Source organism: Thamnophis elegans, chromosome 10 (genome assembly GCF_009769535.1).
Source record: "Thamnophis elegans isolate rThaEle1 chromosome 10, rThaEle1.pri, whole genome shotgun sequence".
Classification (NCBI taxonomy): Eukaryota; Metazoa; Chordata; class Lepidosauria; order Squamata; family Colubridae; genus Thamnophis; species Thamnophis elegans.
Window position 1 is genome coordinate 65,825,331 of NC_045550.1, and position 17,252 is coordinate 65,842,582.

At 44.9% G+C, this 17,252-nt stretch overlaps 1 protein-coding gene and 1 non-coding gene across 2 annotated transcripts in view; both read left to right on the top strand.

Moving 5' to 3' along the window:
- Nucleotides 1-15,193, top strand: part of LOC116513728 (cytochrome P450 2J2-like) — a 29,506-nt gene extending 14,313 nt beyond the window's left edge. Inside the window, exons 5-9 of the mRNA XM_032224911.1 lie at nt 938-1,114; nt 9,409-9,550; nt 11,250-11,434; nt 12,210-12,351; nt 15,003-15,193. Of these exons, the coding sequence (XP_032080802.1) occupies nt 938-1,114; nt 9,409-9,550; nt 11,250-11,434; nt 12,210-12,351; nt 15,003-15,193 (837 nt within the window). The remainder of the gene's footprint in view (nt 1-937; nt 1,115-9,408; nt 9,551-11,249; nt 11,435-12,209; nt 12,352-15,002) is intronic.
- Nucleotides 3,140-3,258, top strand: LOC116514458. The gene has a single exon (XR_004256103.1). It is a non-coding gene; the product is annotated as a 5S ribosomal RNA (ribosomal RNA).
- Nucleotides 15,194-17,252: the final 2,059 nt, after the last annotated feature.

A 17,252-nucleotide genomic window follows, 5' to 3' on the forward strand; every position in this document is an offset into this window, starting at 1 on the left:
TCTGTGTGGTGCCCGGGATGAAAAGCCTTATTTTAAGGATCTGTTCTTTGCTTATCATATCATATATCACATCCTGTCATCTTTCATATACAATTTATCACATCATGTATCCCATCATATTTCATATGGCACTGTCGGATCAACTGTCTCGCTAACCACTCCGTTCTCTAACCTGGATATGCTCCCGGTATTGCTGCTGGGCCTTGAATTCACGCTGCTGGTTTTTCAGCCGTTCTTCTTTGATCTTGACAAAGTTCTCGAAGTCCCCACGGTAGCTGTCAAGACGCTGGGAGTGCAGGTGGATGACATCAGTGGCCACGGCGTTTAAAAAGTTCCGGTCATGAGACACTACAACGATGGTGAACTGCCAAGTCTAGAAGGGCCCAGAATGGAGAGGGAAAAAATGAAGGGCAAGATTGAGGTCTCAGCCAGATCCGAAGGCCCCAAGCTCCTTAAACCAGGGGTCTTCAACCATGGCAACTTTAAGACTTGGGGACTTCAACTCCCAGAATGTGTCAGGGTTCCAAATAGCATCCAAAAGTAAATCAGAGCCCAAGGCAAAGTATTGCTCAAAGTTCCAATTTATTGGCACATCTGAGAAAACCCGAATCTGAAAACTTCCCAATTTTCCCCACCCAGTTGAAAGTTCAAGATCTTGCCCCCCACACCCACAAGTCCATCCCATGGTCCAATCTCTCACTGCCATGCTGGCAGCTTCCACCCATCCTATTCCGGTCAGGTGCAGAGGTGCAAAGACAAAGGATGACCTTGGCTTTCTAGAAAGAATTTTGTTATGGCTACATCGCATCTCACTCCTTACAACCCCCCCTCCCATTTCCCCACCATAGAAAATGCACAATAGAATAATAGAAGGTGGGGCAGGCCAAAGATCCCAAAAGGAAAGATGGGTGCAGGCCTGAAGTTTACTTTCTTTCAGCTGTACGAAGTATTTCCCTGGCTGATGAGTCGCATTCCTGGGCCACATCAAAAGACGCTGTCCCATTTTAAGTTTATCTATGATCTGGTGAAGGAGGAAATTGAGAAGCACAAGGAAAACCAGTCCTTGCACGAACCCCGAGATTTTATTGATTACTATCTACTTCAGTTGAAAAGAGTGAGTATTATCTCTCTTTGGAATTCCTCCTTTACTTATTTTGCAACCCGAGCAACAGGCCATCCATTTGAACAGTCTATTAAAAGGGCATCATTCAGATTACTCTCTTCCCCTGCTCCTCCTCGCTCCAATTGCCTTCCTAGTACAGAGAGTCCTCGACTTACAACCACAATCAAGCCCAACATTTCTCTTAAGTGAAGCATTTCTGAGGGGAATTTTGCCCCCTCCTTACAACTTTTCTTGCCACCGTTGTTAAGCGAATCACTGCCCTTGTTACCTTAGTAACATGGTCGTTCAGTGAATCTGGCTTCCCCATTGACTTTGCTTGTCAGAAGGTCACAAAAGCGGATCAAATGATCCTGGGGACTCTGCAACTGTCATAAATATGAGCCACTTGCTAGGAGGGTTTTTTTTTCCTGAATTTTGATCACATGACCCATGTTGTGATGGTTGCAAGTATGAAAACGGTCATAGGCTCCTTTTTTCAGTGCCGCTGCAACTTCGAACCGTCACTAAATGAACTGTTATAATTTGAGGACAACCTGGACTGAAGAAGACTGTTTCCTTTGCTTTACATGGCAGCCTTGTCAGGTAAATATCAGGGCTATGTAACTCATACGTTCATAGCAGAGATGGTATTCTATTTTCTTCGGTAGCGGGGGTGTACATCTGGGCATGCCCAGAAGGTCCTTGATGATGTCAGGGTGGGTGGGCGGAGCCTCGCGCCACCGCCATTACTGGTTCACCCGAACTGATGTGAACCAGCAGCATACCACCTCTGATTCATAGGCAGAAAGGAGCTTCAGAGCATACAGTCTCCGTTGGTGTAGTTACAGGATCAGGGGTGGGTTCCTGCCAGTTCTAACCTCTTCTATAGAAGAGGTTGCACAAATCTACAGTGCCGTTTAGAACCGGTTCCAGCTCCCCGCTCCCGTCCGTCCGTCCGAACATCATCAAGATGAAGAGCGAGAGAAGGAATTCTGGGAGTTGAAGTCCACAAGTCTTAAAGCTTTCAAGTTTGAACACCCCTGGGTTTTTTTTCTAAAGGGTTAGGGGTGCAAGGGTCTTGTAACTTGATAGCTTTAAGACTTGCACACTTCAATGCCAGAGTTCCTGAGGCAACATGACTGGAGGAGGAATTCTGGGAGTTGAAGTCCACAAGTCTTAAAGCTGTCAACTTTGAACACCCCTTGGGTTTTTTTTCTAAAGGGTTAGGGTGTAACTTGACAGCTTTAAGACTTGCATGCTTCAAAAGCCAGAGTATCTGAGCCAACATTTTAGTTGCTAAGCAAGTGCGTTGAGTTTCACAACATTTTACAAGTTGTACCATGCCGCCCCTGTCACATGGCTGGCAAGCCACTCCCACCCAGTCACATGGCTGGCAAGCCATTCCAATAAAGCAGGCCACACCTACAGAAGAGATTCTAAAAAATTTAGAAACCCACCACTGATGTGCATGGACCTGTACATGTCTCTACCTATGTATATGTACATGAATTCTGGAAAGTGAAAGTACGGTTTCAAAAACCGAAATGTATAGGCGACAAGAAAAGAACTAAGAAATCCTCCAAGGAGCGAGAAAAGGTTTTAAGTCAAGATTTGACTTCCATGCTCCTTCTGCTGGCCTGCTCCCATGATCAAGGTCTGATTGGCAGCTGGCTTTTGTCTCTGCTTGGCCAGAGCGGGAATGGCCTGCCCTGCAGGGCAGAGTGTCTGGCAGCTGCATTTGAGCTGCAGGTTCCATCGGAATGGAGGGTGGGCGCGGCCAGTGGACTGGCACGGGAGCCGTCCCTGAAGCGTTGAGGCTTGCTGGGTTGAGGGGAGAAGGATGGAGGAGTTGTGGGAACATCCCGAGAGGCACATCCCCGAAGCCGGTGTGTATGGTAGAGACATGCTGAGCGGCAGGCAAAGAAGGAGGGATGGGCCTATGGCAATCGGAGGAGAGCCTGCGTCGGATTCCCTACAAGGGCTTGAACAGGGGGCGCTGCTGGGTGCTTAAAGGCAGCGGCAAGCAGCTTGAGTGCTGTCTACGGCCATACTACCCTGAAAGCGCCCGATCCCGTCTGATCTCGGAAGCTAAGCAGGGTCAGGCCTGGTTAGTACTTGGATGGGAGACCGCCTGGGAATACCGGGTGCTGTAGGCTTTTGCCCCTTTTTGCTGCCCTTTTTTGAGACTTTTGGTGCCACTTGCAGCCTGGCAAACAGAACGCAACCCTGCTTTTAACACACCCAGACCCTCCCGTGCCCCTCCCGCAATACTCCATGGCCGCCCAGTCAGTCAAAGCTTACAAGCTTCCTTTTGAGATAGGCAGGTAGCCCTTGATTTGCCACGGCACTTCAGCTCTACCTTTCCCTTTCTAAGCAAGGGGGGCTTGCGAAGTGAATTGCATCTTTGCCACAGTGATGACTAGAATTACTGCCGTTCACACGTGAATCATCTGTCTTTAAGCGAATCTGCCAGCCGCGTTGACTTTATCTGTCGGACGCCCGATGGGAAGAGTACCAAGAACCATCGCACGACTCTGGCACGTTTTTTTCTCAGCGGTCGCTGTTGTCGCGCTGCTGATGACGTCAGCGACGCGCTTTAATCAGGCGCGCTTTAGTGGACCGTGGTTTTGTCGTGCCACGGCTGTGTATATATTGTATGTGCATCAGGGGTGGGTTCCTGGCAGTTCTAACCTCTTCTATAGAAGAGGTTCCACAAACCTACAGTGCTGTTTAGTGGTGTAGGGTCTCCTGCATGAGTGGGGGTTGGGTGGTTGGGTATTGGACTAGATGACCTATAAGGTCCCTTTTACAGTTGTCTCCACAATTGATAGGACTTTCGGTTATGACAGGTAGAGGAAAAAGTACGTCGCGCTAGGAGGAGACTCTAGGGTGGGGAAACTGAACTTCCAGTCAGCTCCAGAATTGAATAGGGGGCTTCCGGTTAGGACCTTTGTGGCTCCTAGTGTTTTCTTTTCTGTGGGAAACAGGTCCAAATGCCTCTTTGAGTGTTTACATTTGCCGACCGCTGTTATAGACCCTTAGAAAAGTATAAACAGAATTTCCCAGCATTCTTTTTACTAAGTCTCTTTAAAGGATTTGAAATCTTCTTGCCAGGTATCTTGCACCTGGACTTAAGCTGCCTATTGCCTCATCTCCTATCTATTTTAATATCTAACTTCCCTTCCAGTTTTCTCCAAGCCTACTCACAATTTCTTGCATCACCTTGTAGCAATCGTAATAGCGTTTAAACCAGTGGCTCCCAATCTTTTTTTTGGCCATGCCCCACCTAAGCATTTTTCAAATCCTGATGCCCCCCATCCCCGACATATAATTCTTACTTTACCCAAAAAGTAAACTCTACTCATGCGGAGGAAGCCTACAAGGCCATTAACTTGGTTTAAACAAGGTTCAAATTGCCCCCATTAAAAATCAAGTCCCCCCCCCCCCCGGTGGGTCCTGGGGCCCCGTTGGGAACCACTGGGCTTAGACTTTATATACTAGGAAAGAACCGTAGTCATTTTGGTAAAAGGCACAAGTAGAGTAAAAGAGTGGAATTCATTGTGCAGATCAGACTGGGGATAAAAATAGAATAGCAATAGCCTTTAGACTTATATACCGCTTCACACTGTTTTACAGCCCTCTCTGAGTGGTATGCAGGATCAGCCTATTGTCCCCAACAAACTGGGTCCTCAGTTTACTGACCTTGGAAGAATGGAAGGCTGAGTCAACCTTGAATCACTCAGAATTGAACTCCTGGAGCGAGCAGTGAGTTAGCCCTGCTGACCACTGTGCCACCACGGTTTGTATAGGCTGTAAATGTCCTCCTAACCAAGAAGCCAGGTCTGATGTCCATTTCTAGACAGCAGAAGAATGTGGACTCCTTCATGCTCCTTGATATCTCAGTAGACCTTGCTACAACTTACTTTGATTTTTCTTTAGAGCTCTTGATAGGGAAGGAATGGAAGGTTTGTACTATGGTTTTGATCCAGGGGTAAAATTCAGCAGTGGAGAACCGGTAGTGGAAATTTTGAGTAGTTTGGACAACCGGCAAATGCCACCTCTGGCTGACCCCAGTGGGGTGGGATTGGGGATTTTGCAGTATCCTTCCCCTGGAGTGAGGAGGGAATGGGGATTTTGCAGTATCCTTCCCCTGGAGTGAGGAGTGAATGGAGATTTTGCAGTATCCTTCCCCTGGAGTGAGGAGGGAATGGGGATTTTGCAGTATCCTTCCCCTGGAGTGAGGAGGGAATGGGGATTTTGCAGTATCCTTCCCCTGGAGTGAGGAGGGAATGGGGATTTTGCAGTATCCTTCCCCTGGAGTGAGGAGTGAATGGAGATTTTGCAGTATCCTTCCCCTGGAGTAGGGAGGGAATGGGGATTTTGCAGTATCCTTTCCCTGGAGTGGGAAGGGAATGGAGATTTTGCAGTATCCTTCCCCTGGAGTGAGGAGGGAATGGGGATTTTGCAGTATCCTTCCCCTGGAGTGAGGAGGGAATGGGGATTTTGCAGTATCCTTCCCCTGGAGTGAGGAGGGAATGGGGATTTTGCAGTATCCTTCCCCTGGAGTGAGGAGTGAATGGAGATTTTGCAGTATCCTTCCCCTGGAGTAGGGAGGGAATGGGGATTTTGCAGTATCCTTTCCCTGGAGTGGGAAGGGAATGGAGATTTTGCAGTATCCTTCCCCTGGAGTGGGAAGGGAATGGAGATTTTGCAGTATCCTTCTCCTGGAGTGGGAAGGGAATGGAGATTTTGCAGTATCCTTCCCCTGGAGTAGGGAGGGAATGGAGATTTTGCAGTATCCTTCCCCTGGAGTGGGAAGGGAATGGAGATTTTGCAGTATCCTTCCCCTGGAGTGGGGAGGGAATGGGGATTTTGCAGTATCCTTCTCCTGGAGTGGGGAGGGAATGGGGATTTTGCAGTATCCTTCCCCTAGAGTGGGAAGGGAATGGAGATTTTGCAGTATCCTTCCCCTGGAGTGGGAAGGGAATAGGGATTTTGCAGTATCCTTCTCCTGGAGTGGGAAGGGAATAGGGATTTTGCAGTATCCTTCTCCTGGAGTGGAGAGGAATGGAGATTTTGCAGTATCCTTCCTCTGGAGTGGGAAGGGAATAGGGATTTTGCTGTATCTTTCCCCTGCCACGCCCACCAAGCCACACCCACAGAACTCGTAGTAAAAAAAAATTGAATTTCACCACTGTTTTGATCCCCTCGTTGCATCACTTTGAGAAATAGGGACAAAGAAATGTTGCTTGGTCTATTAGCAATTGAAATCTATCTTAAGGACAATCCTAGTGGTGTGTCCTAGTGGACAAGAACTAGTTGGCAATCACTTACATGCAAGTAGTCCTCAACTTACAACCGTTCATTTAGTGACCGTTCAAAGTTAAACCACAGCACTAAAAACGGGACTTATGACTGTTTTTGATCGTTACAACCTTTACAACATCCCCATGTTCATGCGACCAAAATTCAGATGCTTAGCAACTGGTTCATATTTATGACATTTGCTATATTCCAGGGTCATGCGATCCTCTTTTGCGACCTCCTGACAAGCCAAGTCAATGGGGAAGCCAGATTCACTTAACGGCCAGGTTACTAACATTAACTGCAGTGATGCCTTTAACAACTGTGGGCAGGAAAAGTCGTAAAATGGGGTAGAACGTACTGAGCAAATGTCTCACTTAACAGAAATCCTGGGCTCAATTGTGGTCGTAAGTCGAGGACTACCTGTATAAGTCAGTAGTGTGCAGCCGCTCCCGAAAAAGCTAATGGAATCCGTGGCTGCATAAACAGAGGGATAGACTCAAGATCACGTGAAGTATTAGTACCACTTTATAAAACATTAATAACATCACATCTGGAATACTTCATCTAGTTTTCGCCACCTCGTTATACAAAAGATGTTGCGACTTTGGAAAGAAAGTGCAGAGAAGAGCAACTAAGATGATTAAGGGCCTGGAGACTTAAAACATATGAAGAACGGTTGCAGGAACTGGGGATATCTAGTCTAGTGAAAAGACTAGAAAACCTGCAGGGTCACTTCCAATTCTATTATTCCATGTTTTGTATTGTGTTTATCATATGAATAATCTTTATGAAGTCATTTTCAACCATGTCTGTCATCGGATCCTAGCTATCTCAGCAGAAGCTAGATAGGGCTTAGCGCTTGGATGGGAGATCTCTGGGAGATCTCCCACTGAAAAGTTTAAAAACAACCCGGAAGAAGACAGTGGTTTACCAATATCGTTACAAGAAAAATTATGCGTCTATGTAATCACTTAATTACTACATGGTAGCCACATAATGTTTAGGATCATTCAATGCAGGTTACAATTCAAACTGGAAAAGAGGTGCCAAGTGTTTCAGCTGGCTTTAGTGAAGGCCAATGTTCTGACCTACTGTATTTTTCGGAGTATAAGACGCACCGGAGTATAAGACGCTCCAAGACTTTGAAAAGGCAAATTAAAAAAAAAAAGTTTTGCACTCTTCAGACCTCCCCAAAACGGCCCGTTTTTTGCGAAAACGGGCATGTTTTTTCAAGAAAAGTGCATGAATAGCTTTTTAAGGAGACTTGTAGAGTGCTCCTGGAGGGGGGGGGGGCAAAACCGAGCAAAAACTGGCCCGTTTTTCACGAAAACGGGCCTGTTTTTTGTAAAAGAAAGCATGGATAGAGGCTTACAGAGTGCTTCTGGGAGCTGGGGGAGGGGCAAAATGAACAAAAACACCCCACTTTTTGCTCACTTCTGCCCTCCCCAGCCCCCAGGAGCACTCTGAAAGGCTCCTAAAGGCTATGCATGGCCATTTTGGTAAAGGGGCAGAGTTTTGGGAGGCAAAAAAAATGCTGCATTCAGTGTATAAGACACAGCCAGATTTTCAGCCTCTTTTTTGATGGAAAAAGGTGTGTCTTATACTCTGAAAAATATGGTAGGTTTTCTGAGACAGTAAAAAGCACACACTTAGTCCCCCAAACCCTCTTTTTATTTCAACAGCTGTGAATTATGTTCATTCGCAGCCTGTAATGAATCACAAATAGTTTGTAAAGAGTTTGACAGAAGTCTGCCAAAGTCTTTTGGGATAAGGCTGATTAGCACTCACTTTTTGTCCCTTGAAACTCAGCCAAAGACCTAATTAGCAATTAGCTTTGCAAGGCCACACGGAGCACAGAGTCAAAACGGGGGCCTCAGACTTTAAATCGACCAGAATGAACAAAGTTGCTTCCTGCAAAATCTCATGTTCCTTTGCTCCTCCTTTATGTCTTATGGGAGGGGCCAATCATCTCCAAGCCTTACTTACGAGTCGCCCCTTTTGTCTTAACTGTTCTTGCCTTCTGGCAGCTCTGCGCATGTGCACATTGGGAACAGCCTCCCCCTGTTCCTCTGCCATGGTGATGTCTGACTCTGGAGACTCCAGAGGCAGCACATCAATATCAGATGGCCCTGGCCCCCTCTCTGCCTCTGACACAGAGCCTTCGTCGAGCCTTTCCCAGACTCCAGGACTGACTAATGTTCCTCCCCAACCTCTTCACTGTCCGACTCCGCTGCCAGCTCCGCAGGCCACCGGTGGATCATAACAGCCAAGGAATATGAGACGATACAGATAGTCCTTGATTTACAGAAGCTCATTTAGTGATGGTTTGAAGTTACAGCCGCACTGAAAAAAACAACATGACTGTTTTTTCACACTTGCGACCGTTATAGATGCATTACAAAAGGCGGAGCTTTGATCATGTTGTTGCTTCCATAATTTTGACTTTTTTTTTTTACTACCTGAAAAAAATAAGTCCAGTTCCAAAAAGGGAGTTTCAAAATATTCTTTTCCTGTCTCCCCATTGATGGGCATTATAGATTACTGTCCCGGCTCAAAACTCTTTCCAGAGATGCTTACCCACGAAAATGTTTGGGCTATACCAGTGATGGCAAAGCTTTTAGTTGTTGTGTGCATACTGCAATGCGTATGCAATATCACCCGCTCCCCCCCATGCATGTGTGTGCGACCCCCCCACGGTCCCCTTGCCTCCGTGCCCCCCTATCCTCTGCATGCATGCACAAAGCCCGTACATACACACACGACCCCCCACACCACCTGTGCATACACACACACAAACCTTCTGCATGCGCCCCGCGCATGTGTGGCAGAGGGCCAAAAATTATCTGGCTGTTGGGAGGTGCATGCGCATGTGTGGTGGAGCTGAGCTGGGACTTGTGCGCCCGCAGAGAGGACTCTGCATGCCACCTGTGGCATGTGTGCAGTAGGTTCCCTATCTATAACTTCACTCCTTTGCTATTTCTTTTTAATAATCTCAACAGAGCAAGAATGAACCCAGCAATACCTACGATGAAGATAATCTGGCTGCGTGCATTGTTGATTTTTTTATAGCCGGGACAGAGACAAGTGCCACTACTTTGCAGTGGGCCCTGCTTTACATCACCAATCATCCAGATGTCCAAGGTGAGGAGAAATGTAATTAAAGAGGTGTACTTCATCCCATGGGGAGGAATTCATGTTCTCTAGCAGGGAGTTGTAATCTGTCTTTGAATTCATACAGGGCGGAATGACGATGAACAGCTAAAATAAGAAAATTCGGCTATATCATCCAATTTAGATCTTTAATGGAATCAGCCGTAATTTTTTGGAATATAAGATGCACCAAGGTTTTGAAGAGGCAAATTTTAAAAAAAGGTTTTTGCACTATGCAGACCTCCCAAAAATGGCTTGTTATTCACAAAAATGGGCCTGGTTTTTTCATCAAAAAAAGGGCATGCATAGCCTTTAGGAAGCTTGTAGAATGCTCCTGGGGGCTGGGGGGCAAAAATGAGCAAAATACGGCCCATTTTTTGCTCATTTTTGCTGTCCCCAGCCCCCAGGAGCACCCTGGAAGCCTCCTAAAGGCTAAGCATGGCCATTATTGCAAAGAGGTGTGGTTTCGGCAACCAAATGGCAAAAAATGTTGTATTCAGTATATAAGACGCACCAGATTTTCACTTTCTTTTTTGAGGGGAAAAGATGCGTCTTATGCTCCGAAAAACGTGGTGCTTCAAGCAGGATGTGTTCATTTTTTATATTTGAGAAGCCTTAGGAGACAGAGGGATATCTTCGTTATACTGTACATCCAAAGAGGAAAGGGGTATACCACATCTCCTTCTGTGTAGTCAACTTTGATACATATTCTGAGTAACTACGTTTAGTGGAATTGTAGACATGTCTACTGACATGTAAGGGCGCGGTGGCTCAGTGGCTAAGACGCTGACCTTGTTGATCAGAAAGTTTGGCAGGTTGGCGGTTTGAATCCCTAGCGCCGCATAACGGAGTGAGCTCCCGTTACTTGTCCCAGATTCTGCCAACCTAGCAGTTCAAAAGCATGTAAAAATGCAAGTAAAAAAATAGGGACCATCTTTGGTGGGAAGGTAGCAGCGTTCCGTGCGCCTTCGGCATTTAGTAATGCCGGCCATATAACCATGGAGACGTTTTCGGACAGCGCTGGCTCTTTGGCTTTGAAACAGAGATGAGACAAGAACAACTAGCCCATATGTGCGAGGGGAAATGTTACCTTTACCTATCAACTCCAGGCTGGTGACTCATTTAACTCCACACTTCTAGCTTTGCCTGCTCTTCTCTTACATTATGTAGGTCCAAGCAGTAGAGAAATATCTGTCCCCCGATTATGCCTATAAAGTAAGACACAATGAAAGTGAGTGAGTCTGATCAGTTATTTCCCCAGTGTCCTGGAACCATTCTGACAAGTGAAAGTGAAATCATTTTAACAGAATAACAGAGTTGAAGGGGACTTTAGAGGTCTTCTAGTCCAACCCCCTGTACAAGCAGCAGACCTTATACCAGTCCAGAGAAGTAGCTGTCCAGTCTCTTCTTAAAAGCCTCCAGTGGCGAAGCACCCACAACTTCTGAAGGCAAGTCGTTCCACTTATAAATTGTTTTAACTGTCGGGAAATCTCGTACTCACATTTGCGAACCGGTAGGGAAGGTCAGGGAATACCACCCCTGCCTCACAAAGTTGTTGTGGGGAAGTTTTGTGGGATATGTTCACTGCTTTCAGTTATTTATCAAAATAATAATTGTGGGATACCAACAAACACACAAATAAATTGAAGTGATAGGTAAAGAAACCACTTTGTTCTCTTGTTTTTCTCAGATGAAGTATACAAGGAGATACAAACTAATTGTTCCTCCGGCTTAATTTGCTACCAGGATCGAAAGAAACTGCCCTATACCAATGCTGTGATTCATGAGATCTTGCGGATAAATTATATCTTAAGTTTTGGTATTGCCAGAAGATGCAACAAGGATATGAACATGCTTGGTTTTTACATTCCAAAGGTACAAAACAGTTTATACCAGGGGTGAAATTCAGAAGATTCTGACAGGTTCTGGAGAACCAGTAGTGGAAATTTTGATTAGTTCGGAGAACCGGCAAATGCCACCTCTGGGTGATCGCAGAGTGGGGTGGGAACGGAGATTTTACAGTATCTTTCCTCTGCCACGCCCACCAAGCCACACCCTCAGAACCGGTATAAAAAAAATGAATTTAACCACTGATTTATACCATTGCAGCGCTGTATCCGAATGGAGCTCTTTTAAATATATATTTTTCGATATTTAATAATATGTTCATAGATACATAAATCTACCTTTTAGATTCAGGAATTTCTGATCTGGCACAGGTGAGATTTTGTTTTCCTTCTCCTCCCAAAGATCTGAAGAACAAGAAATTATGGTGGGCTAGCTGTAAGTCTTCATCAATTTGCGCGAACTTGGTACCCGAATCAAAAAGGTTGGAAGATGGAATTGCTGGTTGTCAGGAAGCAATCTAACTATTATTGGTCAATAAAATAATATTGCCATGACAATTTGAAGGGGAATTTAGCTGTCGCAAACACTGTAATTTCAGTCATATCCCTGAAACACATTCTGGATAGAATGGAACAGAGTAGAGTAGAGTAGAGTGGAATGGAATACAATAGAATAACAGAGTTGGAAGGGACCTTGGAAGTTTTCTAGTCCAATCCCCTGCTTAGTCCAACTCTCTGTTAAGAATAGAATAGGAGCATGTTTGACTTAGAAGCCTTCTGATTGAATTGATTTTTTCTTACAGGGATCTATAATTGTACCCGATCTCCGTTCAGTTCTTCTGGATACCACGCAGTGGGAGACCCCTGAAAAATTCAACCCCAATCATTTTTTGGACAAAGATGGAAAATTTATGGCGAGGGAAGAATTTATTCCTTTTGGAGCAGGTAAATGTATTTTATGCTATCACTCCTGGAAGTAGCGTCAAAAACATCTTGCTGTTTCAAAGCTTCCCTTAGTGGCCATCAGGCAGCCTCTGAGCTCTGTCTTTATGGCTCTAGAATAGTGGTGTGATTCATTTGAGCGAACCGGTAGCAGTGGCGGCGGGAGGTTGCGCCCACCCGCACGGACGTCAAAATGTCCTGTTTTTGATGCTCTGCGCATGCACGGAAGGTTCTGCGCATGTGCGGAGTGGCACGCGCGCTCACCTTTGTGAACCGATAGCGAAGGTAAATTGATTTCACCCCTGCTCTAGAACCAACATGTTGCCACAAATGTATTACTAGTTAGTCCTTGATTTATAATTATTTGTTTAGTTCAAAGTGACAACATCACTGAAAAAAGTGACCTATGACCGGTTGTCACACTTAACAACTGTTGCAGCATCCCCGTGGTCACATGCTCAAAACTGAAGCGCTTTTTCTACTGGCACGTATTTATGATGGTTGCAGGGTCCTAGAGTGAAATCAACAGGGAAGCCAGATTTACTTAACAACTGCAAGATTCGCTTAACAACTGCAGTGTTTCGCTTAACCATTGTGACAAAATAAGTCATCAAAGGGGGCACTTAACTTACATTGCTTATCAATGGAAATTTTGGGCTCGATTGTGGTCGTAAGGCAACCACCGTATTTTTTGGAGTATAAGACGCACCGGAGTATAAGACACACCAAGGTTTTAAAGAGGCAAGTTAAAAAAGTTTTTTTTTTTGCACTCTGTAAACCTCCCAAAAACAGCCTGTTTTTCATGAAAATGCGTCAGTTTTTTTAAAAAAAGGCATGAATAGCCTTTAGGAGTCTTGCAGAGTGCTCCTGGGGTGTGCCCCTCCCCCCAAATGCGCAGAAAAACAGCCCATTTTTTGGTGAAAACGGGCCTGTTTTTTGTCAAAAAAATTGCATGCAGAGCCTGTAGGAGGCTTATAGAGTGCTCCTGGGGGTTGGGGGGGGGGCAAAATTGAGCAAACATTGGTCCATTTTTCACTCATTTCTGCCCTCCCCAGCCCCCAGGAGCTCTTTGAAAGCCTCCTACAGGCTCTGCACGGCCATTTTGGTGAAGGCGGTGGGATTTTGGGAGGCAGAAAATGCTGTATTCACTGTATAAGGCACACCCAGATTTTCAGCCTCTTTTTTGAGGGAAAATACGGTACTCAGAACAATATATTGGTGAAGTCTGTAGACATCCTCAGCCATCCAGGTCATGGTTGTCCCAAAGGTGCTTTTTCAGGAGGAAACTGGACTGTTTTCTCTTTTACTTTCGAAGACATTTCGCTTCTCATCTAAGAAGCTTCTTCAGCTCTGACTGGATGATGGGGAATGGAATGATTTATACTCCTTGCAGACAGCTGGTCATTTGCATCCTTTTAGAGGGACGTAGAGGCCACTTGGAGGTTTATCTGTGTCCTTAGGGTCACCTGCTGCGAATGGTTCCTGTAGTTTGCCATTTTTCCCTCTGGAAATCCATTCCTACTCCCACACCATTCAAAGGGTCTTCATCCCAAATTGCATAGCTAAAGTCCATTAGCACTATTCAGGTGACCCTGAGGACACAGATAAACCTCCAAGTATTTCAATGACCCAATAAAAGGGTGCAAATGACCAGCTGTCAGCAAGGAGTATAAATCCTTCCATTCCCCATCATCCTGTCAGAGCCTATGAAGCTTCTTGGATGAGAAGCAAAACGTCTTCAAAGGAAAAAAAACCCCCAAGAAACTCCAGTTGCCTCCTGAAAAAACACATTTGGGACAACCATGACCTGGATGACTGAGAATCTCTACAGACTTTTAGCTATATAATTTGGGATGAACACTGCTGGAATGATGTGAGAGTAGGAATGGATTTCCAGAGAGAGAGAAAAATTGCAGACTACGGAAGCCATTTGTATAAGGTGACCAGATTTTAACATTGGTAAAGAGGGACACCATTGATTGGGGGGGGGGGGGTTTGATTAAAAAGTTGGTCTATATGGTCCATGGATCCCTTCAAAGGGTGGGTTTCCAGCCCCTTTCAAAAGGGGAACCAGTTCCAGAGAAGCAACTCAGAGCCCCCAATATCCTCCCTCAGTTCCCTTCCCCCTCCAGGTCCCGATTGAGCAATGGGGGCTTATGGGGTGGGGTGGGGGTCTCCTCCCCAAATTCAGGGGCTCCCCCAGAAGGAACAGAAGCTCCCCTCTTGCCTGACCTTCAAAGCCTCAAATTTGAGATTCAGAAGAAAAAGTGAAGTTTCTGAAGAAGCAAAAATCCTTTTGCTCAAATGCCTCTTTTTCCTTCTGGGGATTCAGGGCTGAAAATGCCTCACTTTCCCTCTTTTGCTTTCGCTTTTCCTTCCCTTCCTCTTTCCAGGCAGCCCACTCCCACCCAGACACTGGGGGCAGGGGGAGGGAGGGAGGGAGGGAGGGAGAGAGAAAGAGAGAGAGAGAGGGAGAGAGGGAGAGAGGGAGAGAGGGAGAGGGAGAGGGGGGTCTGGCTGCGGCTCCCCATCTCGGCTATCATCGGGGAAAGGGGTGATTTGTACTACTCCGGTGACCTTGAAAAAGCACCTTTGGGACAATATATCGCTTAATTTCTTACTTGCTGCTGCTGTCTTCTGTTTCCTCTTCACAGGGGCGCGCATCTGTTTGGGAGAGCAGATAGCGAGAATGGAGATTTTCCTTGTCTTTACCAACCTGCTGAGGAACTTCCGTTTCCAGCTGCCTAGAGGAGTTAAACAATTAAGTGAAGAACCTATGAATGGACTTACAGTGCATCCCCATTCTTATAAAATCTGTGCTATTCCCCGCCACAATGCATTGTAAATATCCAAATAATGATCGTTGCTTATTTATGACTGTGAACTTCTAAATGTCTGATTGGTCTTCGAACGGAACTGTTAACTGTGTTAATATGGTGCAGCTACAACATCCTTCCATTCCTTTTAAGTTCCAGGAACGAGTCAGGAATATCCTGATTAATCATACCCAGAATTGTTGCGCAGAAGATGGGAGGCTGGCACCTCCCTTCTTGTGTCTTGATGCTTTCCTTTGGAGCAAAATAAATAAATAATAATAATTGGGAAAAAGCCAATCCCACCCACAGTAGTATGACGGGGTTAAGATGACCTCTGGCAGAGTTGGAGAGGCTGTACCCAATCCCCACCCATTCCAGACCTGTTTTGACCTTCCAAGTGGCTGCTACAAGATGATAATGGTAACACAAAGATGGAGCGCCTAGACATGCCCTTTGGGGAATTGTTTATGACAGGCCTTTCAAAATGGTGGCCTGCAGGGAAGAAGGCGGGGCTTAGCAGTGAGAAGACGGAGTTTCAGGCTACTCCTGAAATTCCTCTATTCCGAAGGAGATTGGACGGGTCGTTTTCGATCCTAGCTGTCCCGAAGAGACAGTGAAAGGTTTGGGGAGATCCAGTGACCTCAGAGACGTACGCAGGTCTCTGGGGGGCTTGGAATTAACCCCTCTTGCCAGCTCCTTCTGGATTAGCTGTATGCTAACCGAAACTGCAGGTTGCCCCTAAGAATGGTGGAAGTGAATTCAACTGGTAAGCTGATTTTATTACTCAAAGAGAGACGGTCTGCACTAAAATTTAAGCTAATTGAAACCAAAGAACAGAAGAATCTAGCGGCGAATTGGTTTTTCTTTAATGGATTTATGGCCGGTGGTTACCCTATTTTTTAAACGTTTTAAAGATCTATTTCAACATTCCCTCTGACACTTTTCAAGTGGGCTGTAAATTAATTGACTACAAATTGGCTTTTTACGATCTGACACTTTTATTGCTTGGCTGTGTTGGTCTAAGATCAGATAAGATCGCACAGCTCCCAGCGTGTTTTTACTTGCAAATATTTTAGAGCCTCTAACTGCGTCACAACATGGCATCGATACATACTTCAAAAGGTTCGGTTCAAATATTTTTCTCTGCATTTCAAAAGTTGTTTGATTCATATGAAAGATTTGAAAAAAAATTGGATTATTTGACATTAAAATATGAAGAAAAAAGTGAGAACGTTGAATGTTTGAATGTTCCTGAAATACAAATGAAGAATGTGAGAAAGTCTCTCAACTTGCTGACACGCAGGGCGTCTGGTTTATCTCGGAGGAAGAAAGACATGCAATGCTGGAAAGGGGGGCAGCCATACAGAAGATTCATTTTAAAAGACAGAGCGTAGGAGGAATGAGAAGTATTAAAGAATCTACACTTTATGAAACATCATTTGCAGAATTTTTAATTCCACCCTTGAGAATTAAAGACAAACTGAAAAGTTTAACAAGCCTGGGACTTCATCAGAGACATCCTGAGCAAAAAGGTGCGAAGATATCCCTGTTTGGACTTGCTTATAAAAACATTTGGTAAATCTATTCCACGAATGGCAATAGGATTAAGAAGGTTTTGTTATTGGAGAGGCATAGGCTGATAGATGGAAGAATACAATTTAAAATTAGCTAAATCTAACTATTATTTGTAATAGATATAGCTGAATAATAATTGATATTGATGGTAATGTATATAATGTGGAGTTGATATGATAAATAATAATTGGATATGAGAAGAGAAGGTTGGAAATATTTTTGGACCATATACAAAGGTTATTAATCACAATAATTGTCACTATTAAAAAATAAAATAAAATATATACAGTTAAATGTTAACTAATATGGGGAAAAAGGTACGATATACGATATAATTACTTAAAGAAGGGAGAATGATAATAAACTACATTGCATGGAAGATGGAATTTTTGGTATTAAATATTATGGATGTTCAGCTAATACAGGATATGAGGATTTGATGTTAATAGAGGATCTTACAAATAAGTAAATGAAATGTCAGCATGTGGTTATGGATTAAATCTTTGGCATAGT